Genomic DNA, 26,532 nt, shown 5'->3' with positions numbered 1-26,532 from the left:
CTCTCTCCAAGAGGGCATTAGTCCCCGGGAGTTTCAAGATTGCAATGAGCTTATGGAAATAAGCTCAGCCTAATGGGTGCTGTCATTAATGGTGATGATAATGATAAGCCTTTGGGTGCTTATAAGAATTAATTATTTCTGAAACCTATAAACTGTTCCAGAGCAAAGGAAAAGATGGAAAGCTCAAAAGATTTCCTAATTCATTTTATTTATAGAAACCTTGATACCAAAACCTGACAAAGGTAACACCAAAAAATAAAGGCCAGTCACATAATGCACGTATGTGCAGCAGTCTAATTGCCAATCTAATAACAGGATCATTTAATATCAGAAAACATATTAGAGTATATATCAGTGGATGAGAAATAACACCTAAATTCTTAATAGAGGCCGAGTAATTATTTAGTCATTTATTAAAATTCAACATCCGTTTCAAATTTAAAAATAAAATTCTTAGTAAACTCAAAGTACCTTTTTAACACTATGAAGAATGTCTAGATAACCAGCACCACCTGTGGTGAGAAAACACTAGAGGTTGTACCCATAAAATCTAGCCAAGTTAGATGTGATAAAACTGACATTTAAGCATTTCTAAGTTCTAGGCACTGTTCTAAGTGGTTTTACATGGATCAACTAATTTAATCCTCAGACCAATCCTATGAAATAGATACTGTCACTAGCCTTGTTTTGTAGATGAGGGAACTGAGGCTCAGAGAGGTAAAGCAACTTACCCATCATCCCACAATTACAAAGAGGAAGAACTGGGCTTTAAACTAGGGTCTTTTGTCTTCACAGTTTATGTTCCTAATCATCATGAAGTCTACAGTCACTTCACTTTGTTCTAGATGTTCTAGACTCTACACAAAAAGAAAGAGAAACAAGCTTTTTTTACCATTGGAAAGGAGACATAATTATTGTTTTCATTTAAGGTTATTGAGACACAGTATAGTAGAGATTTGCCTACATAAAAAATAATACTTAAGTATATAAAAAATAAATGAATGACACGAAAGATAAACAGTCAACTGGTAATTATTTGCAACACAAGTAATTTTGTGTTGAGAGAGAAAATAAGGAGAAAAGAACACCCTGTGGGGAAAAAAAAGGTTAAAAAAAAGTATGCTTAGTATGCAGTTCATCAGCTAATGAACTAAGATTTTACCCTTGTGATTTGGAATTTCTCTGAAACTCTGAACCTGACTTTTCAGAGTATATTTCATCATTTCTAAAGTGTCAGTCATGATTTATCCCCCTCAAAATTGTAGAAGAAATGATTTGTTGTTATTTATAACAACAATAATAGTAGCAGCTGACACTAAGTCCTTGCTACAGACTCCAGCACTTAGAATAACTGAATCCACCTTAGAATAACAAATATATGTTGCATATATTTGTTGAATAAATAGACCAACAGCTTTATGAAATGTAGGAATGTTATTATTGGTATTTTAAGAAAATTGTTAACATGAAAATGCCCTTCTAGAACAGAGCCATGATCTGTTTAACCCAAGATTCTGTCTCCTACAATAGTTCCAAGGAGGTTGTTTGAAGTAAGAAGTATTTGTCTCCCACGGCATAACCTCAAAACCTCAAAAGCAAGCCCAGAAGATCTCTTAATATCCTAATGATATATGAATGGCCATTCACCATGTGCTAGGCACTGTGCAGTAGCGTCTCATTTGATCCTAATGACAATCTTATGGAATAAAAACACATTTCAGAAAGGAAGAAGGTGAATCTCAGAGACTTTAACCATCTTTCTTTTTTTTTTTAAAGATGACCGATAGGGGATCTTAACCCTTGGCTTGGTGTTGTCAGCACCACAGTCACCCAGTGAGCTAACTGGCCATTCCCCATATGGGATCCGAACCCATGGCCTTGGTGCCAACAGTACCGCACTTTCCCGAGTGAGCCACAGGCCGGCCCTTAACCACCTTTCTTAAGGTTGGTTACACAGCTGGAGAGTGTTGGAGCAGGGATTCACAGCCAAGCCTCCCTAAATCCAGAGCCTCTGTTTGTCCCTCAGGTTTGTTTGTTTTTAGCTTGTACCGCCACTTTGAATGAAGAATTCTCTCAGTTCCTATGTACTGTGTAACAAGGGACAGGTTTTCGTTGCTATGTGAATACCTGGTTCAAGGTTCAACAGGAAGAAAGCCTGACTTGAATCTAGTAATAGAAATATAAGGCGTTAGGGCTACATCTTCTTATTTTAACAAGAAGACATCACAGCATTATATCCACCAGTACTTTAGTATGTATGAGTATCTCTAACAGATTAGGACTCTAAAAATATAACAATACTGTTATCACATCCAACAAAATTTAATAATTTTTAATGTTATCTAATACTGGCCCAGGTCTAGTTTTCATCAACTGTCACAAAAATATCATTTTGGACTGGATTTGTTTGAATCAAAGAGGATGAGATATTTTTCATATGTAGTATTCACTAATAAAATCCCCTCAGTACTTGTTGCATTAATGCTTGCTACATTATTCATTAGCAACTTCTTCGGGAGATGCAACAGATGGCCAGCCGTCCCTTTGCCTCTGTAAACGTTGCCTTGGAAACAGATGAAGAGCCTCCTGATCTTATTGGGGGGAGTATAAAGGTGAGAATATGATTCGAAACTCCTTATAACTTTTTAAAACTCAGACTTCTAAGTCTGGAAAACCAGAGGTAGCAAGAATTTTACTTCATTACTGTATTAGTCTGTTTCTGTTGCTTATATAACAAAATACACAGAACTGGGTGATTTATAAAGAAAATGAAATTTATTGCTTACAGTTTCTGAGGCTTGGAAATCCACAGTCCAAGGAACACATTTGGTGGTAGTGTCAGTGATCCCTCACATGGCAAGATGGTGGAAGCAGAGAGAACAGAGAGAGCAAGACAGACTGACTCTTTTCTTTTAAAGCCCTCAGAACCATGCCCCTGACCACCATTTTTAATCCATTCACTACTGCATGGTCCTACACACTAATCATCTCTTCAAGGCTCCACCTTTAATTACCAAATAGGGTTTCCCAACCCTCTTAACATCCACAGAGGGGGCTAAGTTTCTAATACATAAAACTTTGGGGATACAATTCAAGCTTCCAGTGAGTTTTGGGGGGACATAATCCACTACAATTACCTCTTATTTTTTCTCTTTCTTTTAACATAAGCCAAAACACTGAAGTTGTCAGATATTCTTTCACTTTCGTTTTCCCATCTTTATGTCACGTCATTAAGCAGTTTTGTGTCTGGGGGATTTTTAAATATAAACGATTTGTCTGATATTCTTGTAAGTATTCTGTGGCATAATACTTTAAAACTTTTATTTGAAAATAGCTAAAGTGAATCATCGTTATTTATAATTATATTTGGGGGATTTTTTTCCTTAAACCCCAATTTGTTGAGTAAATAGGCCAATAGCTATTCTGATTCTGCTGATTCTGCCAATTCTGCTGATTCTGTTAAAGAAGCAGAATCATAGTTTAGTAGGTATTCTGTAGAAAATAAATATTTCTGGACACCCCCCAAATGATAAAGAAAGTGATAAGACTTTCTCTTTCAGAAAAATGACAAAATATTACAGATACTCTGGGGAAACAGTTATGTCCCGAATAGAAGCTATTTATTAAAGCATTACTGAGTTCATAGGAAGTAGGTTAATTTTCCAGGGACTACTCTCTTTTCCCTATGCCAAAAAAGAACAAATCATGAACCAAAACCAGAACCATGGAACAAGTGGTTCCAGATTGTTAACACTCCATGACTCCCAGCTTAAGGAGATGCATTTCTTCTCTGTAGGAAAATATCCCCAATCCAGCCCTGTAGGATTTGCACAGATCAAGATCATGTAATTAAAGATCACCAAGGACAAGAAGAGGCAAGCCACCATGAATAAGAGTCAGCAGGAACAACAGATGATGGATTTAGACAGTATTCAAGTGTTAGAATCGACATCTGAAGAATAAAATATAACTATGTTTGAAATATTTAAAGAAATACAAGATGGAATCATAAAGATGAGGAAGCCATAAGAGTCAAGAATGGCCAAGAAGATCTGAAAAAACCAAATGAAACTTGTAGAAATGAAAAATACAGTAGTTGGAAATTTTTAAATAAATAACTGAATTTACGTGTTAAACAGCACATCAGACATAGGAGAGAATTTATGAACTGGAAGATGAATCCGAAAAAATATTATACAGAATACAGCTCAGAGAGACAAGGAGATGGAAAATATGACAGATAATAAGAATAAGAGGATAGAATAAGATCCAAATATATATTTTCAGAGTCCCAGAACAAATGAATGGATGAGAGGCAATATTCAAAGAGATGGTAGCTGAGAACTTTCCAGACTGATGGAAAACATGAATATACAGATTCCAAAAGTAAAACATATCATAAGTAGAATTAAAATAAGAAAGAGGGAGGGTAGGAAGGAAAGAAAACTACTGTTGGATTTATGATAGTGAAACTGCAGAACAGAGAACATCTTAAAATCAGCCAGAGGAAAAAAGATCACCTACAGTGTTGGGAAACTGGAACGCTTATGCACCATTGGTAGAAATGTAAATGATGCAGCCACTGTAGAAAACAATATTGCTATTCTCTAAAAAATTAAAAATAGAATTACTATATGGTCTAGCATTTCCACTTCTGGACATATACCCAAAAGAATTGAAAGCAGAGTCTCAGATATTTGTACACCAAAGTTCATGGTAGTATTATTCACCAAAGTTAAAAAGTGGAAGCAACCCAAGTGTCCATTGACAGATGAATATGATATGAACATACAATGGAATATTATTCAGCCATAGAAAGGAAGGAAATTCTGACCCATGCTACAACATGGATGAACCTTGAGGACATTATGCTGAGTGGAATAAGCCAGTCACAGAAGGACAAATACTGTATGATTCTACTTATATGAGGTATCTACCTAGAGTAATCAAGTTCAGAGACACAGAAAGTAGAATGGTTGCTAGAGAGCTGGGGGGAAGGGAAAATGGGGAGTTAGTGTTTATCGGGTACAGAGTCTCAGTTTTGCAAGATGAAAAAAGTTGTGGAGGTGGACGTTGATGATGGTTGCACAACAGTATAAACACCACTGAACAGCACACTTAAAAATCGTTAGGATGGTAAATTTTACCTGTATTTTACAATATAAAGAAATTGGGACAAAGGATAGATCACATACAAAGGAATGACAAACTGATAGCTGACTTCTCACTAGTAATACCAGAAGCCAGAAGAGAGTGAGAAAATGTCTTCAAAGTAATGAAAGAGAAGAACTGCCAGCCTAGAATAGTGTGCCCAGTACGTACCTTCCAAAAACAAGGATGAAATAAAGGTATCTTCAGAGTACAAGAAAAACTGCGAGTTTGCCACCAACACATCTATACAAAAGAAATGTCTAAAGGATGTGCTACAAAGAGGAAAATTACCCCAGGAAGATAGACTAAGAAATTTAAGTAAATAAAATTGTAACATGTACATAAATCTAAACAAACATTGTCCTCATAAAGTAATCATTTGTGGGATTAAAAAAATAGGGCTGGCTGGTTAGTTCAGTTGGTTAGAGCTCAGCCTTATAACACCAAGGTCACAGGTTTGGATCCCCATACTGGCCAGCTGCAAAAAAAAAAAAAAAAAAGACCTAAAGTACTGAACAAAACTATATGTAAGCAGCATATGACACACTTAGTTACTCCTTAAAACACTTTCTTGACTTCCAGGGCACCACACACTTGGCTTGGTTGGCTCTTCTTGTTCAGTGGTCTTTGCTCAATTATTGTCCTTATTTACCCTTTTTTTTTTTTTTTTTTTTTGGCAGTTGGCTGGTGCCAAACCAACTGAGCTAACTGTCCAGCCCCTCCCCAACATCTTTTAACAGTGGAATACCTCAGGCTCAGTCTTCAGCCCCTTCCCGTGTCTTTTTACACCTACTCCGTGATGATCTTATTTGTCATGGATATAGAACACCATGATCATCTCCGCCCAGACTGCTCCTGTGAGCCTCCAACTCATATATCAATTGGTTACTCAGTGTCTCCACTAGGATGTCTTAACAGACATCTCAGATTTAACATGTCTAATCTGAGCTCTCAGTATTTATTCTCCAGACCTGCTCCTCTCTCATATCTTCCCCCACTCAGTAAATATCACCTCCATCATTCTGGTTGCTCAGGCCAAAATCATCCTATCATTGGACAGTCATTCTATCAGCAAATCTTCTTGACTGTCTTCAAAAATACTTCTCAGCCACTGGGCATCACCTTTGCCACTGTCACCTCTCACCGTCATCTCTCACCTGGATTCTTGCATTTGCCTCATAACTGATTTTCCTGCTTCTGCCATTTCACCCATCTGGTTAGCTCCCTGTGCCACACCCAGAGTGGTACTGAGAATGATTTTCTTCATCTAAATTGAAGAAATTGATGACATATTTGTGGGTGCATTTAGGCAGAATTCTAAAGATGGTCCCCAGGGTTTCTGATTATACAGTAAAAAACTGTTCTAGGTACTGCTGTGAAGGGATTTTGCAATGGAGTAAAAGTCCCAAGGGAGTTGACCTTAAGACACAAAGAAAGTTTCTCTAGCTGGTAGTAGAAGAGGAAGCCAGAGAGATTCCAGGCATGAAAAGGGCTTGACGCACATCACTGGTTTGAGATATAGGGGGCTACATGAGAAGGAACGTGGGTGGCCTCAAAAAGAAGAGAGGAAATGAGGACCTCAGACCTACAGCTGCAAAGAACTGGATTCAGCCAACAACTCAAATGAGTTTTGAAGCAGAGTCTTTCCCAGAATGTCCAGATAAGAGCCAAGCCCAGCCAACAACTTGACTTCAGCCTTGGGAGACCCTTGTGAAATGATAGCTAAGAATTTTCCAGAACTGATGGAAGACATGAACAGACCAATATCTCTAAGCAGAGGACCCTATAGTACTTGCCTGGACTTCTGGCCTATAAAACTGTGAGATAATAATGGGTGCTGTTTTAAGCACCTAAGTTTGTAGTAATCTGTTACATAGCAATAGAAACTAATACTGGTGCAGGGGCGTCTTTACAAATCACATCTAAAGGCTGCAACAGAAAATGAGACATTTTCCACAGCCTAGTGCATCCGAAGTGTAGGTATGAGGAATCCATTTGGTCAGGCATCCAGCTTTTACAAGCTTTTACATCTAGCAGTCTCATCTGCTTAGTGTCTGAAGGACAGATGAAGCAAGTCTGAATTGAAAAAAAAAGAAAGTCTCCATAATGGCCAGGTCTCTGTTTGAGTCAGGTATGCAGAACTATCTTACAAATCTACCAAACAAGCACTGCCATTCCTGTGACCTACAATTATGAGTTAGGATTTCAAATTGAGTAAAAATACAGAGCCCAAAAAAAACCATCTAGATGTGGACCCTTCTGTACAGTTCAAGCAGTTCTTTGGGAAGGTAGATGTGGAAACCTCTGAGGAAGGTAGCAAGCAATACCATCCCTCTCACTGATGTTCAGTGATTACTGTTAGCTTTCATGTATCATTTTCATTATCTTAAAAACTGTGATGTCTTTTTCTACATACCTAAAATCAATGGTCTTTGTAAGCACCAATAATCTTAACATGGTTCGTGTTTTGTTAAAGCTTGAGAAACTCCTCATTAGGTAATTTCTTGTTTTCTTTTGCCAGACTGTTCCCAAACCCATTGCACTGGAGCCATGTTTTGGCAACAAAGCTGCTGTCCTTTCTGTGTTTGTGAGGCTCCCTCGAGGCCTAGATGGAATCCCTCCCCCTGGGCAGTCGGGTAAGTAGATGGGGTTGGTGACAAACGTGTTTTAGATGTGGGAAGGAGCTAAGTACAGAGAACCTGGATATAAAGGTATGGCAAGGACTAGATGAGATAATCCCATTGTTCCCAGCACTGTTTTCCTGAGGTCACCATTCCCTTTGGGGGGGGGGGGTGGAGTGTGGGGCCTTTTTGTTTATATACCTTATTTGGGTTTTTGTTTGTTTTTTCACCATGGGAATGTAAAAGGAAATTTTAAAATTATCTTTAAAAACAAAATAAAAGCAAGCTGCTCCTTAACACACGTTCCCTCTGTGGGTTCTCCCAAGGTCTTGCTGTGGCCAGTGCCCTGGTAGACATTTCTCAGCAGATGCCAATAGTATACAAAGAGAAGTCAGGAGCTGTGAGGAACCGGAAGCAGCAGCCCCCTGCCCAGCCTGGAACCTGCATTTGAGGCTGGGCCCAGGGACTCTCCTGCGCGCATGCCCAAGCATGTGGCACACCAGAGACATCGGCAGGGGAGGGCCAGGCGGGGAAGCGACTGTGCAGTGCAGGCCGAAGACTGGAAACCCTCTAAGCATCTGACTCATCTGCATGATCACAAGCTTTTTTTGACGGTTTCTCCCATCCGTGTTCCAGCATCTAACCTTTGACTTTTGCATAGGAAATTGATTTAAAAACAGGTCCAGGGATGATCCAATTGTTGCTGGAGAAGGCCGGTGTAGAGCCAGTGAGAACGCTAGGAATGACGCTCAGGTTCACGTGTGGAAACTGTTCTTGGGACTGTCTCAGCTGTGCAAAAAACAAATGATGGCGTGTTTACAGGTAGACATTTGTCATCAGGTGTTCTTGAACATGGTCTTTTAAAAACTAGTCAGATGAACTAACTTGTTTTCATCTGAAGCCTGTTATCTTTTTTTAAAGACGTGCTATTTATTCTTGCACAATTTAGGCATATATCTCTCTTCCAGGGAGTAACTTTTTTTTCTAGTAGAGAATAATGGTCCATCTCTTTTGAATCATATCAAACTAGGATAGAAGGGGGCTATTTTAAATGTTAAGGTCAGCAGTGTTAGAATGTAAACTGATGTAATAGGTAGTTTTCTATAGCGACTTAATTTAGTCTTAATCCATTTGAAATTCTCTTTCTTCCTCTCTTTTTCTCTCCCTCCTTACGTCTCCCCTCCACACACACACACACTAACACACACACTAACACACACTAAGTGCCTAGACTTCAAATAGATCTAGCAATTGGAAAGTTAATAAGCCTGAGTTTTTACATAGTTGCATTCCTACATTCTTGTAAAATTTAAATAGCTACCATTGGCAATCTCATCTTTTTCTAAAATCTAATTTGCAGCCAGGAAAGAATTTTCTCACCCCAAGGAACATTTGATCTAGCAGCAGGGACTGAGAGGAAAGCAGAAATAAACTGTGAAAGCTTCTGTTTTTATTGTCTAAAAAGACACTGTCAAGAAGGCTCAGTCCCCATGCGCCCTCCCACCCCCTCTCCCCGTGTCACTCTAGGCCTGATATTTGATTGGCCCTCTGGCCTCCTCCTGCCAGGGTACCACAGAGGGACTCCCTCATGTCACATGTCTCCTTTGAGCAGAAAAGAGCATCAAGAGCACTTGGGACCCCTGAATCAGAGTGACTCTGTGTTCCTGTAGCCTGCTGTGAACTTGCGGGTTATTCTCTGGCTGGGGGTGGAATCGGATGTCAGGAGAGGGACAGCCTCCTGTTATTGGGCAGAACCTGCTGAAAGCCTGGAGAAGGACCTGGAGCTGTTTACCCAATTTCCCCCAGGAGGGGCTCGGCCCACGCATCCTCCTTCCCAGACCCATTGGTGGCTGTGAGGAGGGCAGTGAACACTAAGGGTGAAGGGCACATGGAAAAAATAGGCAAGGAAGGAAAACTACTAAATGGAAAATGACCAAATTTAAGAGGGGTGGAACGGTTCCCTGCTCTTATCCCACAGGGCACTGCCTGGATGTTATGTTTTCCCCATTTATGGTGCTCTGTATTGTGGCATTATGCAGCAGCCTCCCCAAGGTCTCTCTTCTGCTTCAAAACCTGGGATTGTATGGCATTACCCTATTGGGATGGACTTCTGAACAGCAGTTCTCAAGTTTGTGAATTTGAAGAAATTAATACTAAAAGCAAAAACTGTGGCATTTCATCTTTGAATGCAGTGCCTGGAGAGAGAGCATTATCTCTTCCCCAACACATTAACCCCACTCCCATGAAGAACTGCCTGGAAAGATGTTTTCGAGGAAGCTGAATCATAATACGCTGATGCACAAGACACCTCTACTCGAGACTCACCTTTCAAAAAGCTTCTTTTTCACATCATTGTTAAAGAGCACTCTAGTAAAGACCCCAGAACGCAGCACCCACAGAGAGCCTGTAGTGGATGGGCTCTTCACCCCTATAACTACTGTGAGGCCTCTGGACAAAGGAAGAGGGAGGCCATTGAGGACTGTCCTCCTACCAGGAAGATCTTCCTTGTTTGTTCAAGGGGCCAGGTTTTACTTGGCCAAAGAAGACTCCTCCCCTTGTTAGTCCCATGCCTTGAAATAACATGCACCATGACCCACAGCCACCTGGTTATGTCTTTTTGTTTTTTTCCTAAAAGATAATGTTTATTTTTAAAAAGAAAGGAAGAAGTAAACTGAATCCACCTGCTTCTCCTTTGCAGCCAACAGCAAATAGCTTCCTCCAGGCTCAAGGCAGAAGAAGGGGTGGCAAGGGAGGAAGAGGAGCTCAGCCTAGGTCCAGTCACCAAAAGGGAACAGGCCATCATAGGTCCAGTCACCAAAAGGGAATGGGCCATCATCTGGTAACTGTGTGTGTCACAGGAGAGCCTGTATATAAAATAATCATGGAAACATTGATCTTGCACTTGTACATAGCTATACAGTAGTGTCCAGAATGTTCACACATTTGGAGTGTACATAAAACAGAAAAATATCTTAATGTATTTTTATCAAACATAACTGTCTGAGTTTCACCTAATATGTTTTTGTGCCATATACTGAATATCTGAGTTCTGAGAAGTCCTCTCATCAGGCCCTGATATGTTAATAACAAAGCCTGGAAATAAATCCCCATGGCGTTGATGTGTTCAGTGCGTCTGGTACCAATTAGATAACTCTGAAACAGGACTCACCTATCAGAATGCAAATGAAAAGTCAGGCGGTGAATCTCTTTAAACAACAGTGTGTATAAGGAGATTCAAGGAAGCAGGAGACTCTGCAAGCTTATCATGAATCTTTCTGGCAGTTTCTTGGTACTCTTGGTGGCAAAGGATGACCTCTCACGTCCTGAGAAATGTTTTTCTTAGTCTTTGAGTTCAAAGACTATAGCCTGTGGAAATTAGACTTTGCAAAGAGGAGTTCTTCAGGCTGCATTTTGTCGTGGTTTTCTCTCCATTTTGAATGACCATTTCCCAGGACTATAGTTTATTATACTGAAAACTGGGGGTGGGAGTGGGGAGGCTAGTTTGTTGATAAATAGCTCCCATTTCCTCATGGAGAATTGCACATACCCTGGATTCCTATCAACCTCCCCTGTCTCACTACACACAACTTGGGGAGAAGCCTGTGCTTCCCTCTGAGGATCACTGGTAAAGGTGGGAGGAGGTGAGAGAATGCAACGCATACTCCCCTGAGCTAACCCAGAGGCAAGGAAGTCCTGGACAGGAGACTGTCAGCAGAAGAAAGTACTGTAATATCTGTGGGTGAGATGCAAGATTGGAGACACACTAGGAAATCTGGGGTAGGAAATTGGTAGGAAAACATTTCACCTTCCAGTGCAAATCTTGCTCCTTCAGCTTAATGGAGTGTATTGGAGGTAGGGAGTGGAGGATTTACTTCCTTGGGTGCTATCATTTTCATGAACCCCCTTGATCCATTCATTCAACAGATATTCACTAAACACTTACTAACTTAAGCCAGTGCTATGGCAGTGACTCAGAAGTAAAAGCTTCTCTGTAGAATTACAATAAAATCTAACTCCTCACACCCCTGCCATCAGATCTTTCCTCGGGCAGAACCAGAAGGTAGAGGCCTCCTGTCCTCAGGGTGTGCCTTGGCTCCCCTCTGAAATGTTTATCCTGTTGACCGAACTTGGCTCCAACCATAAAGAACACCATGATGGTTTCAGATAGCCAGGCCCACCACAAGACAGGGCCCTCGATGAGTCGAGTTGCTCAGATCCTCAAACACCCCGCCTGAAGGGAGACGCCTTGGGATGGAGACAAGAACCGGCGCCTTCTCTTTTCAGGCAATAATGGAATCAACTCTCAGTAACTGGACTTGTGCACAAAAAATTCTAAACACTAGTGAAGCCTGCTTCGTTGAACTAATTCTGGCCCTGGAGATGTTTTCGTTTTATGGTTATTTACGGTTTTTTTGTTGTTGTTTGTTTGTATTCAAGCTTAGTTTGTTAATATGTATAATTCAGCATCTCTTGCACTCATGTAAATATGGAGTAAGTATTGTAAACTATTCCATTGCTGGGGATCGTGGGTGTTATACATACACTTAGGACTGCAATTTTTTTGGTATTTTTTGTATTGTAAAATAACAGCTAATTTAAGCAGGAACAGAGAATTAAGGGAGGTCTGTGCATTTTAAACACAAATGTGAAGAACTTGTATATAAACAAAAGTAAATACTATAATACAAACTTCCTTCTGAAATAAAAGTAGATCTGGTAAAAATGTGGTTTTTGTTCTGAGTATTTAATTTTGGTTTTGCTTTGCTTATATTTACATTTTGGTCATTAGAACCTTAAGGAAAGGGGGGAAGTGTTTAAAATGTTTACTTGTTTTCAGACTGCCTGAGGGGAAGCACTTGGCAGTCATGCAGGTGGGGGTGTAAAGCCACCTGTGGGGGGACCTGTGACCCGGATGACTTCCTGACATCCCCGCAGTAGCCTGTGTGTACCCACAGAACAACTCTACCAGGAACAAGTACTGTGGGGGGTGAGGATCAGGTCTGAGCAGTCAAGGTGTGAACCATTACCTGCCTTCTCCTCCTCCATTAACCAGGCTGCTACCTCCAGTTGCCCCTTTAGCCCTCTGCTTCTCCATCTCCCCATGGGCTCCCGAATGTCTCTCTAGGTTCTCCAAACTGCTGAATCTCAGGTACGCTGACAGGTCTCTAGTCCCCCATGGCTACAGCGTTATCCTTGGTCTTGAACTCTTGATAAAGTTATTTCCATTCACAAAGCCCTGTTTGTGGGCTCTCTGCAGGCCCAGGCCCACGTTATCTGGCCCCTGCCTTCAGAATGGGGGTGAGAGGATTGTACTCCACACCCTGGTGCAGAGTGCAGATTCCCAGTGCTAGCAGTTCAGAAGAGACGTCATTGAAAGTAGAAGGAAACACAAAGAAGGGCAGTCACTCCTGTAGAGGAGGGTGATGCGGCACCAGGCGACTAGGGCTAGGGCCTGAGCAGGGGAGGGGTGGGAGCGCAGGGAGGCCTGCCCACCAGAGCTTGAGTTGGACTGATCGCTGCAACCAAGTTAGGAAGGACCTTGAAACTCTTCCATGGAGGGCTGTGGGAGTCATCAACAGTTTCCGACAGGATAAAAACCTGTGATTTGGTGGCACTGTGACAGAGACAATGTGTATTCACCAAGCCTGCTATATTTTGCTGTCACACCTACAGGTCAACATTCCCCAGCCCCCTTGCAGTGAGGATGGGGCCAAACTGGGCCATGGCCAATGAAATGTTGGAAGAAGTGATGTACACCAGTTCCAAACTTGGCATATAAACTGCTCCCATGTGGGACTCTCCCTGGAGGCCACATGTTAAAGATGTTACAGGGAATGTGGGTCCCTGAGTAACCACTTGGAGGCACCACCTGATCAGCATGAGCTGTGTTAGTCTTTACATCACTGAAAAGCAAATTTTACTCCACTGATCCACTGGGATTTAGGGTTTTGTTACCACACTCAGCTTTTCTTGTTCTTACTAATACACAGATCGGTACCTTGAAACGCAATGTACTTGTAACCAAAACCTAAAATACGTGGCATTTATTGGCTTAGTTTGTGGTCAGGTGGTGAGTGAGAAAACATACAGCAGGCTAGACAGCTGGAGGTCCTTGCCAGGTGGTGGCAAAACATCTGGGAAGGCTGTTATGTTCGGTTACTTGGAAAGCAAACTACATGTCCACCTCGTTTTGAGCCTGAGGGGAAGAAGTTGGAAAAAACCAAAACTTGGTATGTGTTGATTTTTATTGGCTGCTTTTGGCAAGGCTTCACAAGAAAGAAGAGTTCAAGAAAGAATTAGCCAGTTTATGAGCAGAAGGGAAAGGGGGTGGAGAGACCTGAGATCCAGGGCCTTGCGATGTTGGAAACTGCCTCTAGTCTCCAAACAGTAACATGCTTGTGAGCAGCAGAGACCCAGTGAGACTCAGTGGGACACAGTGACTTGGCCTCGTGGTGAAAATCAGATGGAGGGTGTGGGCTTCCCACTTAAGCCTGGTAACATCAAGGCCACCATCTTGAGGGAGAGGCATGTGGATAAGGAAGCAAAGAAATAAAGCTGGCTGAGAACTGTGTCCAGGAAAGAGCCATGAGTGGAGTCACTGCCTGGAAAACAAGAGATAATACAAGATGTAGTAACTTCAAGAAACCATTAGCATGGCCTTAACAACAACCAAAAAAACAACCCTGTGACTACTGAGGAATCCTTAAAACACCCTCAGGCAAGAAGATAGTTGTGAGAGCTGTGTCCAGAGAGGGCTTACAACACAGTGGCACCTCAGATGTGGCCCAGAGAGCAGAACTGAGCTTGAGGAAGGACTTCCCCAACCCAAGGGCAGGACCTAGGAGGATCGCAGACGTGCTGTAGACCAGTGATTGCTGTGTGTGAGTGCCACCCTACTTCTTCCTGCACTAGAGGGTTTATGTGGGTGTCCTCTCTGGTCTCACCACTGCCTGTTGTGGGATGGGGTGGATAAGTTAAGTCGGAGTCGTAGGACTCCAAAGAACCGCCTGAGGAAGACTGCGTCACCTGGCAGTCTGTATGGGATGGGACCTTGTATTGTTCCCCTACAAGAGGGTGCCTGTGTCCCATGTGGGGGAGGAAGAGCAAAATGGGTTACCATCACCAGAACAGCAAACTGCCAGCGACTGGCTGGATGCTTACCACACAGTATCCTCTTCCTGAGTCCACAGCTTCAAATGCATTGCCTGGGCCATGGCATCTGGGTGGAGCCATGCGCCCAGTCCTCACCTGTGATTTGTCACTTCCTTGTAAGGGCAATTAAGAGTGAGTGTGTCTCCTCCACTCTCTCCATATGAACCTCGTAGGCTCATGTTGAAGATGGTTGTGCAACAGGACTGAAGGAGTCTGGGTCCCTGAATGACTTGTGGAAACAGCCTTAAAGACCAAAGTTAGTGAAATTAGATATCTTTTCTTACCCTGCCTAAATGAGTTAATTAGCATTCACCTAGATTTATTCATCGAGTCATTCAACAAATTTATATTGAGCACAAACAGGGCTAGGCACTGTGCAGGGACCAGAGATTCTGCAGCAAACAAAAAAATTCCCGTCCTTGAGAAGTTTACAATCTAGTGGAGGAGACAATAAATAAAATAAAACATCACATGATAAGTTCCATGAAGAAAGGTAAAAGTAAGGTTAGGGGTAGGAAGTGCTGGGGGGGTTGCTACTTAAGGTAGTGTGGCTGGGGAAGGCCATTCTGACCAGGTGACAGCTGAGCAGAGCTGAATGAAGGAGGGAGGGGGAATTGGGGACGTCTGCAAGAAGAGCAGTGCAAACAGAGCAGCAGACGCAGAGGCCCTGTGGTGGCAGCATGCCCAGTGGGTCTGACAGTGGGTGGCAGTATGTGGGATGATTTTGATTATCCCATTGATGAGGGAGGTGCTGCTGTGATTTAGGGGTGGCCTGGAAGGTGGACATCCTTGTGATGTGCAAGACTAGAATTGACCCACATCCTACCCAGTTTTCAAACATATTGCTGGGTATGTGTGTAGATGAAAAAATTTGTTTCTAATTATTTTAGTGTAGAACCTAATCCTGTTGTAAACACAAAGTATTTGAGAGCTGGTTTAATACAGTCAGTTTTCCAGAAATACAACTATGTAAACCAAGGGAAGCCTGAAATTTGCTTTTCTAAAAACTTAACCATAAGCTGGTCATCATTGTTGAAAATTCTGTCTCCAATACCACATCATTCCCAGCATCTGAGTCCCCAACTCCACTGGATGGGCCACGTCTGTACAGACCCACATCCTGCAGCCCTGCATTACTGAGTAACATGACTGGCAAGAATTTCCTTCTGTCCTGTGCCCCCAACACAAGAAAGGGATTAGACCAGATGATCCCAACGACCATATGAAGTGTGCTGGACAGGGTTGCATACCCTATAAGCCTTTCCTCCGAATTTGCTTAATTTGTTTCCCTTGAGGGCTCAGTTTGAGAGTTTGTGTGTGTGTATTTTATTTTCTTGGGTGTGTACTCATCTTAATTTTTCTCTCTGTATCTTCTGCCTTGGGCTGGAGGCTCATTTGTGTGTGGAGTGATGTGTGCCTGGCAGAACAGCTTCCCAAGACATCCTTCAACCCAGGTCTTCCCAGGCCTGCAGCCCAGGAAGGCAGGGCCATGTCCTCACCTCTTCTCATAGGCATGCCAGGCTCACTGGCAAGTTGCTGTCCAGCTGGGAGACCGCTCTGAAGCCCTACACAGTTCTGTCTTCCTGGCCCTCTGGAAACTTCACCAGCCAGTGTCCACACTTTCTGCAAAAATGGGCTGGCTCTCTGAGCTTGGCCTGACCTGACTTACTTGGGGAGGGTGGGGAAGAGGGGTGGGCAGTGAGTGATTTCCACATTAACTCTGCACCTAGACACTGGGCTCCAAGCCAGGCTCCATTCATGAGCCATGAAGTTTCCACCAATAAATCCACAGATACTTCTAACACCTGCCTTTCTGCTTCACCCTCACCCCCAGCCACCTGCTGGTTGGGGGTTCAATGTTGGCAACAGGTAACAGAGACCCAGTCATGGGTGTAGTCCAGGGCCGAGAGTGCATACATGTGAGTGACAGCTACCTAGTGGACACCGAGGCTGACATTAAGATGTGGAGGAAAAAGGCACAACCTGTTCCTGGTCATGGGGGCCCCAGCTGGACTCAGCCTCAGGGCGTGTGGCCAGACTTAACACCATGTATAGACCAGGACCTTTTTAGGTAGAAGTGACAGAAACAAACTCTAACAACCTTAGACAACACTATTAGTTCCCTGGAGCTGCCATAACAAATTGCCAGTATCCACAGGGGACCTGTTCCAGGATCCCCCCTCAGATACCAAAATCCACAGATGCTCAAGTCCCTGATATAAAATGGCTTAGTATTTGTATATAACCTATGCATACTTCCCAATGTACTTTATATCTCTAGACTACTTATACCTCATACAAGTAATGCTATTTAAATAGTTGTTATACTGCATTTTAAATTTTGTATTTTTTATTGTACCGTTTTTTGTTTTTTCAAATACTGTATTTTCGATCTGTGGTTGGATGAATTCACAGATTGGAACCCACGGATACAGAGGGCTGACTATACCACAGTCTTCGTGGCTTAAAACAGCAGGAGCTTATTCTCACAGTCCTGGAGGCCAGAAGTCTGACACTGAGGTGTTGGCAGGGCTGCACTCCCTTCGGAGGCTCTGGGGGCAAATCTGTGCCTTGTCTGCTCTTGCTTCTAGTGGCTCCTGCCATTCTTTGGCTTGTGGCTGCATCACTCTAATCTCTGCCTCTGTCTCCATGCCACCTCTTCCTATTTGTCTGTGTCTAGTCTCTCTGTCCATCGTTCTTATAAGGATACGTGGGATTGCATTTGGGGCCCACTCAGATAATCCAGGATAAGCTCCTCCTCTTAAGATCCATAACTAAATGACATCTTTTGCCCTATAAGGCAATACTCACTCTTTTGCCTTTGTGTAAAATAACATTTTCAGGTTCCAGGGATTAGGACATGGACATATCTTTGGGACCACCAGCAGCCATGGAACAATGTTGCTATTTTCAAATAGATTCTGTTTACTTAATCTTCCCAATCTTTCAGGAGGTAATTGCCTATATATTTTTTTATCCAGAATTCTATTGTCATTTGGAATCATTTCCACTTTTTTTAATGTCAATATTTTACTCTAATTATCTGAGTCAAAAACGGAGTAGAGTTTAACACACTCACATAAGGTAAATCATTTAGCAGACATTTAATTCTGCGTTTGGCTTACCATGTGATGGTGACCAGGGCAAGGCAATGCTTTCACTCCCCTGCCCCCATCCCCCAACACACACACACACACCCACCCATCTCTACTCAGCCCACTTTCAGGTGTCCATTGCTGTGCACGTGTAGGTGGTTGAGAATATTCCCTCTTCGTGAGATGAGAAGGGCTTGGACTTAGCTTCACTTGACCCAACACTCCTTTTTCTTTGGAAAAACATTCCTCCCATTCTATGTGATCCTTGTGAGCTAATGTCAGGCCATAGTAAAGAGGCCCATAACCCATGCTGGGCCCATCAGGATCCCGCCTGGGACAGTCCATGAATGCTGGGAAAGAGAGGTGCCTTTCTCTCCTGAGATTGGTAAAAGGAGAGATTGTTAACCTGGAGCTGTTGGTGTCAGTCCTACCCACCCCTCGGTGAGAGCCTGTCTGGCTGTAGAGGAAAGCTGATATAGTTGGGATATGTTTGTCCCCCCAAAGCTCATTTTGAAAACTTATCCCCAATGTGGCAGTGCTAGGAGGTGTTTGGGTCATAGGGGTGGATCCCTCATGAATAGATTAATGCCCTCCCTGGTGGGGGTAAGGTAGTGAGTGAGTTCTCACTCTATTAGTTCCCATGAGAGCTGGTTGTTTAAAGGACCCTGGCACCTCCCCTCCCTCTCTCTCTTGCTTCCTCTTGGCATGTGATCTTCACCTGCTGGCTGCCCTGCCACTTTCTGCCATGAGTAGAAGCAGCTTGAGGCCTGTACCAGATAGCTGTCCCAGAATCATGAGCCAAATAAACCTCTTTTCTTTATAAATTACCCAGTTTGGGGTATTCTGTTATAGCAACACAAAAACGGGCACAGAAGCCATGCACAGATCAGCAGAGGCAACATCATCAGAACCCCTGGAGATAGCTGTGCCCGAGGCCCAGATTGCTCAGGTGCATGCTCAAGCCAGACTGATTTGTTTTGTTACAACCAGGAGCGTCCTGACTGAAGCTGGGAGGCTGGTTGACAGTTGCCAGCAAGCAGTCTCTGTGTGTTTGTTATGAGTTGCTAATGCTAAGTACATAGTCTCAGAGCTGGTGGCTCTCTTCCTGGTCAGGACAGCCCCAAGCCTGAGTTTTTGTGTCGTCTGTACCTAACCCATGTCTTAGGTCAGGATCTCCAGGAGTCAAGCCCAAGACAGGGATTTCTCCTGCCATGATTTATTAGAAGGAATACCCTCAAGGGAACCTGTGCCTGAGGGAAGCAGGATGGGGTGGGGCAGGGGCAGAAACTGAGCTAGGATGTGGCCGCAGCCTGACCCCAAGGGAGCTCTGCAGCATGAATGGAAACAATTATCCCCCCTTGAGGCAGGCTGGCCAGGCCTTTGTACCCCTGCCTGAGTCAGTCACTGGCTGCAATGGCTTTGGGGAGTACAGTGTCACCTTAGAGGCATTTCTGGGAGGGCGATTTTCTAGAGAAGAGGGCCACTGTGAGCTGTGTTAGCAGCCACCACTGCCAGTGGCTGGGCCATGGGTGCACTGGCTCAGAGAGGTCCCTGAGCAAGGCACCCACAGCCTCCACTTCAACCTGTCTCAAGGCTCCTGCTAAACCTCCCTAAGCTTGAGAGGAAACAGCCCACAGACATGGTAACTTCACTCATCAGAAGTCTTCAAGCTCTTGAGGAAGAAGGAAGTGTGCAGAAGTCTTAATACCTGGACCACATCCTTCTGCCCTCTCCTCCCCAACCTCCTTCACAGAACTGCAACTTAATAATGCCCTTGACACTCGCTGGGCCCACACTGGCTGGTGTCTCTCATCTGGCCATCTCACAGCTGCAAGGGAGGCTGGGAAATTTAGTGTCTTTACCTGAGGACTAGCAAAAAAGAAAAGAATAGATGAAAACAATGAAAGTCCCTACCACTAGGACCTAAGAGTTAATTCATTTCAGCATCCATAGATGAGAAGATGGAGCCTAGAGATGTTCTGAGGGCATCGGAGGTCACACAGGCCAGCAGGGCCACACCCTGTGGCAGAGCCTGGTCTCTGGGCTCTCCCAGGATACAGATCACATGAAAACAGGGTCAGTCTCAGTGCACATGGGTTTATTGAGCACTGTATGCCATTCTTAGTGCTGGGGTCAACCAGAGAGAAGATGGCCATATGGCCAGCACAATGCAGAGGCAGGTGGGGACTGGATTCTCACTCACTCCAGGTGCCCACCAGGCAGCAACCATGGGTGGGAAGCACTCTGCCAACTTTAGACATGGGGTACAGGTGGTACAATGGTGGGAAATGCCTAACTGGGAGAGTGGCCAGAAAGGCTGCACTGTTAGAGGCCGTCTTGCCTACAAGTCTGCTCAGATGCATTCCTTAGGCTGTCATCTGATTGGGAGACTTATACAATTTCCTAGAATTCTGGAAGTTTGGATGGGGCCCCATGGAGCCTCAGCTACAATAGAGACCCTCTCCTGTCTCTACCCGATGGGAGACCCCAATTGTCTCAAGATCTGCAGAGAAAGGGACCTACAACCAAGCTGCCTACTGATAGGGAAACCAGAAGCTTTGCAGTCAGGTCCCCAACCCATATCCTTTAGGCCAGGGGACAGACACACAGGGTGTCCAGAAGCACTAGGTCCAGTTGGGGAGGTAAGCCAGTCCCTTTTCAGTGGCATGGATATGGCCTGTACATAGCTGGCTGTGTTGTCCGAAGTCTGCCGTCCTAATCAGAGCAGGGCCTGGAGAGCCAGGACAGGGAGTATGAAGAGCAGGGAGCTCCCCTCCAGGGACCCAACTGCAGAGGACACCTTGTGGGGCGGGAGCAGAGTGCGGCCTTGAGGAAGCAGCCTGGCTCTGCTCTGCATGCACCCCCACCCCAGGACATGCATGCCTCCATTGAGGCCCACCTGGCATGGAAGGCTGTGGAAGGAGACAGTGTGGGAACTGCCAGCTCACCATCCCCTCCCTGCACCTACCTGCTCAGGGTTCCGGTGGAGGTCCAGCTGGTCCTGCAGGATTGGGGTCCACCCACTCTCAAAGGTCTTTATGGCACCATCTATGGAAGTAAGGGTCCAGGGCAGGCTTGGCTGGGAAACCCTAGCACAGGGCCTAGCTCCTTGGGGAAAAACTGGAAGACCCCCTCTGGTGTTTGCAAGAATTGGCTCCTGGGATGGAAGGTGCATGGTGAGGACAACTGTGCTGAGTGCCTCATAAATTGTATGGTCTTTCATCCTCACAAGGGAAGGTGACAATTATCACCCCATTTTGCAGATGAACACAAAAAAGGATAGAGTTAACTAACTCTCAGCTAGTAAGTGACAAAGTCAGCTTCAAACTCAGGCCCCCTAACTTCCAGATCACTGAGATATTCAGACCCCGAAAGGCAAGATCACCAGTGGGGGGAGTTGGGAGTACCTCAAGGATGGAACCCTCTCAGGAGTGCAGAAAGTAGGAGTCTCACCCTGTGCAATTCCAGGTCCTCGGAAACTTGTTTTAATTCTCGCCCCCTCCTGCCCACAAGGACACCAGCCTTGACACCCCTATGACTCTGCTTCTGGTCTGTGACCTGGTCTCCGGAGACAGCAGGGCGCCAATTCCCCCAGGGCAGGACAACAGCAGAGGGCGGAGTGTGCCTGTGTGGCTGCCGCAGACAGCCTCAGTTTCCTCACCTCTAAAATGGGCTCCCGCCAGCCAGAAGACTTGAGAGAGGACAGTAAGCGCCGCCCCGACGCCCTCCCCGGGCCCCTCACCCAAGCAGCGGTTCCTTGTAAAGAGCCCCCGGAAGGCTTCACACTCCTCATGCCGGTTTCCGCTGGTTCTGCAGTCGCACCAGGGCGCCACGCGCGCGCTCATGTTGTCCAAGTAGTTGGGGGTGACGGCGGTACCTGCGGAGACCCCAAGGGCGGGGTCATCGGCCCACCCCGGCGGAGGCATCTGATGGAGAGCCGCCGCCCGCGCCCGGATCCCGGCCGTGCGTACCCACCAGGCCTGCGTATGCTCGCAAGCAGCGGGGGCCCTGGTCCCGCGGGCAGCCGTCGGGGGCGCTGGGGACCGGCGCGCAGGAGGCCTGGAAGGCCAGGAGGCGGGGCCTGCGTGGCGCGGCGGGGGCGCGGTGAGCGTGCGAGCGGCCCCACCCCGCCCCCCGCTCGTGCGCACCTGCGCCGCCTCCCCCGCGCGCACCTGCAGAGCGGGCTGTGCTCGCAGGCGTCTAAGGGCGCGAGGCAGGGCGGTGGCGCCGGGCCCGGCCCCGAGAAGGCGCAGTCAGGCACGAAGGTCTGGCGTCGGCGCTCGGCGCACGCGGGGCCGGAGCACGGGCAGAAGAGCAGCGCGTGGGTGAGCGCGGGCGGACCGCGGGCGAAAAAGTGGCGCAGGGCGCGGCGGCAGCGGGCGCGGGGACAGCCACCCGGCCCCAGGCACTGCGCCACGTACTCGGCGCGCAGCCGCTGGCAGCGCGCGTCCGCCGTGCACGCCTCGGCCGCGTCCACACATCGGTTCCCTCCGGCGGAGCTCTCCGACCCTGGTGGAGGGGCGGCAGGCTGCAGTGCGCCGTTCGCGCTCCGTGCAAGCTTCACCCCCGCCCCCAGTCCACGCCTTCAAAAGCTGGGGACAGAGTGTGTCCCAAAGGCGGGGTCGACTGGTACTGACGGACCCTCCGTCGTGGGGTTTGGACAGCGGCGGCTCTGGTGGGTCCCTGCAACACCTCAGGGATGGATGGGGAGCGTGGAGGCTGGGCCCGGCCTTCCCCAGAAGCTGAGGCCCATCTTCCCCCACGTACCACCACCACCACCCCCAGCACTGCCACACACATCCAAAGAGGCTCTTTCCACCCTCACGCGCTCTTCCTGTCAGGGAACAGTGGGGCTTTCTGGGGAGCTGGCTGATGGAGGCTTATCAGAAATGGCCTTGAGGACAGTGGCCGCTCCTCGTCCTCTTTTTGACACGCCAGGACGCCTGTCCTTTCCTCCTCCACGTCCACCCCCCCAACATGGGTGGGTCTGTAGGTTTCTGGTTCTCCTTCCTGAACTTTTCGTGTGTTTCCTCCTGGCCTGTGCGGCGAGCGTCTTACCTCTCCAGTCCTTCCTGATGCTCTTTCTCACGGGTGTAACTCACCCTACCGCATTGTGACTCTGGCTGCCCCGGCCCCACCACCAGCCAGACCAAAGAGGATTCCCCACAAGGGCTCTGGCCATTAGAGAGCCCATTTGGGCCTGGCTGCCGGTGTGTGGATCCAGAGAAGTCTCTGATGGCAGGCCACGGGGCTTTGTCCTGAGCCACAGGATCCGAGGGTTCATCAGTGGTTTCAGTAAAGATGTGGGCTCCCGGGAGAGTTGGCACTCCGCGGGGGGGAGGGGGGGCGGGGGGCAGAGAGACACTTGGCACTGCAGAGTCACACAACAGGGGTGAGCCCATATGTGCCACGGGGCACGTCGAAATGGAGCCAAGCCGGGGTATACGGAAGTTGGGACTTGGCAGGCCCTTCCTAGGTCCTGGGTCACCAAAACCAGGCTAACTGACACCCCTGCCCCATGCCTCTCAGTGCTCTCAGCCCGTGGGAGTACCTCGCCCAGACTAAAAGCCTTTCTGGCATCCCCAATCTCAGTGAAGGTGCTGAGCCTGGCTCCTCACCCATCTTGCTGAGGGTGGGGGGAGCAGAAGTGAAGGGAGGTCTCCTGCCTCAGGGCTGGGAGCAGGACCCTCTCTGGCATTGGCCACCTCTTTTTGGGGGCATGGATTGCACGACAAGGGTGATGGTGATTCTTGCTGTGGCTTCAGCGCCATCTGCTCTGCTGAGGGCAGACGCTGAGGGCTTGGAATGGGTACAGGAATGGAGTGGGTAGACGAGAGAGGGGCGAGCCTTGTCCTCCCCTCCCAGAGGCACAGAACAGCAGGCATACTTTGTCCTCTCCCAGCTTTGCCGGGCAAACCCTCAGCCACACACACAGCACCTAAAGCACCTAATGTCACCTAAGGCCTTGGACCCACCTCTGCTCTTTTGTTTACCTGTCTTCCTTCTCCAGGAGCACCTTTACTTTGTCTCTACCCTCAAAACAGGGCGTCTCAGCTCCAGGATCTTCTCTGCCATAAACCTTTTCCAGATTCTATTCTCCACACTACACCCCATTCCTTAAAGTGACCCCTCCCTCCGCGATGCCCCAGGTGGGGGAAGGGCAGCCCAAGAAGGTGGAACAGCAGATGGGAGGCACAGAAACACTAAAGATGGCAGGAAAGGAGTTGTAAAGCTCCAAGACTAGGGTGGAGGGCTGGGGCTGGGGGAAGGGTAAAAGATTTGGGAGAGGGAAGACAATAGGAAAAAGTTCTGGGGGAAGACGTACCCCGGAGGGTGAAGTGGGGTAGGGAGCAGGGCTCAGCTGGGCCTGAAGGCAGGGTACGAAGTGCACAGCCAGGCAGACTGCCAAGTGTCCCTGCATAGCCCTCTTGCCGGTGCCCCTTCCTACTTTCCACCTTTTCCCCAAGAATCGCCCTCTTGCCCTCCCACCCTGTCCCCAAGAATCGGAGACAGAGAGACCAGGATTTAGGGTCGGGAGAGGAGACAGGCACTCACCCAGTAGCAATAACAGCAGCAGCACGGGCCCCAAGCAGCGGGCCATGCCCAATGGTTGGCAGCGGAGAGGACAGCCCGAGGCAGCGTCACAGTCAGACAGGTGCCCCCTTCCTAGTGCCTCCTGAGCAGGAGCACCGTGCAAACCCAGGTGCCTGCGCTGACACCTGTGCTCCTGGGAGGAGCCTTTGCGGGCAAATGACTCCCCACCCCCACCGAGTCCCCACCTGAGGCTATGTTAGTGGCTCACTTTGAAATCCCTAGCTTAGCTAAGTGTTACCCAGTATCTTAACCCTCCTCTTGAACTATACAAGGACATACAACACTTCAACCCATTTCCCCATCCAGGCTCGGTTGCTGTTATCTAATATTTTGTCCAGTCATTTTCCTAACCCCGCAAATTAGCATTCCTATTATCATAATTTTGTAAAACATGCAAATCTGTGGTGTAAATACATTTTTACAAAGCAAACTGACACTAACTGATCTGTGGGGACACCTCTACCCTCTGTGTCTTGAACTGGCTTGGGTACTGGTTGGGCTAGATACAGAGGAGCTTCTGCTGATTCCTGCGGGAGGGTGGGGTTGGAGGATTATAGAGGAGAACTGGGAAGACTTCCAGAGCTGAAACAGAAAGGTGGCTCCAGGAGCAAATATCTCACATAGGGAACAATCATTTTTGTCTGTCCAGCATTCTTTCTTCTAGTAACAAAGTCTATCTCTTCGTTCGTGGAAACCTCTCCTTCCCGTCTCAGTCCTTGTGACTCTGCTGGGTTGGCCTTACCCCAGGACTCCAGGGGAGGGTGCATGATCCGGCCCGGCCGATAACAGTACAGTATTTCTCAGGCTTTAGTGACTGGCTCATGAATGGACACGTGACCCAAGCTAGACAAGTCACAGTTAATTCTGGGACTTTTATAAAAGGGGCAGTCTGCATTGGGCTAACTATGCTGGAGGAAGGTAGACCTGCAGCTCTCAGGAGCTTCTTGGGGGACCCTGCCTGAATAAGTCATCCTAGAGGAAAGCAAGAGAATGCAGAACCTGACAATGTCCCAGTTACATGAGCCCGCAGACTCCTCTTTCATATTAAAGCTCATTTGAGTTGGATTTCTGTCACCTGAAGCCAGAAGTTCCCCTCAGGACCAAGGGAGTTCTTTCCCTACATGATTTTTGTTGTCCCTACTGACCTTTAAAACCCAGGCATTCAACATATATTCTAAGAGCCACAACCAGCCTGGCTGCCCCTGGCTATGGCAATACTTCTCTCTGTGGTTTGTGATGATTTATTTCTTAATTTGTTTCATGAATCGGGAGGCCACAACGGGCTTTGTACTGCTGATAACCATGGCCACTAAGCAAAATGCAAACCATCCTGCCACTGCAGTTGGTTGTGTTTAATTCTAGAAAATCCACTTGTGCTCATATTCTGGTACATGAGCAGAGAGGCGATGAGGGAAAGAAACTCAAGACCAAGCTCTGACTACACAGGGCAGGTGCTCCCCCACCTGTCTTTGTGGGGGGTCACCACCACTCAGGTGTGAACACCTGCCTTCTGCAGGGTGGGGATCCTCAAGGTGGGAAGAGTGGAGAGAACTCTCGCATACCAAGCCAGTATTTCCCCTGCCCTAAATCAACCCAGGACCAGGTACCAGACTAGAGACCGCCCCCATGCCCCAGAGCCCCACAGAATTATTCAAACTAGCCAATCCTAGCTGTTCACCCCACCCTGCCTCTCCATGGAGACCCCAGTAAAGACTGTGGCCCAAGCTTTCCCCTTGCTCCTGCCTCTGCCTCCTGACCAAACCTGGTACCTCCCACGTGGCCCTGCGTGGCACACTGTGCCCACTTCTCTTGGTAACTAACTTCTTTCAATGGCATTAACCTCTCTGTTTTCAAGCAGTCACCTCCATAAATTAAAATTCCACAGTACAACTGAGACAGGAGGGGGCAAGCCTGAGCCA

At 46.7% G+C, this 26,532-nt stretch overlaps 2 protein-coding genes across 3 annotated transcripts in view; one reads left to right on the top strand and one right to left on the bottom strand.

Annotated features, from left to right (window-relative positions):
* The window catches only part of ATRN (attractin), a 180,680-nt gene extending 168,185 nt beyond the window's left edge, over window positions 1–12,495 (top strand). The window contains exons 27-29 of the mRNA XM_063094485.1: window positions 2,505–2,612; window positions 7,673–7,787; window positions 8,099–12,495. Coding sequence (XP_062950555.1) covers window positions 2,505–2,612; window positions 7,673–7,787; window positions 8,099–8,223 — 348 coding nt within the window. The 3' untranslated portion in view covers window positions 8,224–12,495. The remainder of the gene's footprint in view (window positions 1–2,504; window positions 2,613–7,672; window positions 7,788–8,098) is intronic.
* Window positions 12,496–20,738: 8,243 nt separating this feature from the next.
* GFRA4 (GDNF family receptor alpha 4) lies at window positions 20,739–24,620 on the bottom strand. 2 transcript variants are annotated; one of them, XM_063078390.1, is made up of 6 exons: window positions 24,575–24,620; window positions 22,192–22,528; window positions 21,991–22,100; window positions 21,762–21,896; window positions 20,988–21,067; window positions 20,739–20,819 (listed from the first exon to the last, which is right to left on the bottom strand). In XM_063078390.1, the coding sequence occupies exons 1-6, from the start codon at window positions 24,618–24,620 to the stop codon at window positions 20,739–20,741; spliced, it is 789 nt and encodes a 262-aa protein (XP_062934460.1). The 2 variants fall into 2 exon arrangements, with proteins under 2 accessions (XP_062934460.1, XP_062934450.1); XM_063078380.1 differs by having other exon boundaries at window positions 21,762–21,914; window positions 21,998–22,528.
* Between the last annotated feature and the right edge of the window lie 1,912 nt (window positions 24,621–26,532).

Source organism: Cynocephalus volans, chromosome 1 (assembly GCF_027409185.1).
Source record: "Cynocephalus volans isolate mCynVol1 chromosome 1, mCynVol1.pri, whole genome shotgun sequence".
NCBI classification, from domain to species: Eukaryota; Metazoa; Chordata; class Mammalia; order Dermoptera; family Cynocephalidae; genus Cynocephalus; species Cynocephalus volans.
The sequence above is the reverse complement of the archived record's forward strand: the minus strand, read 5'-3'. Positions and strand labels throughout refer to the sequence as shown.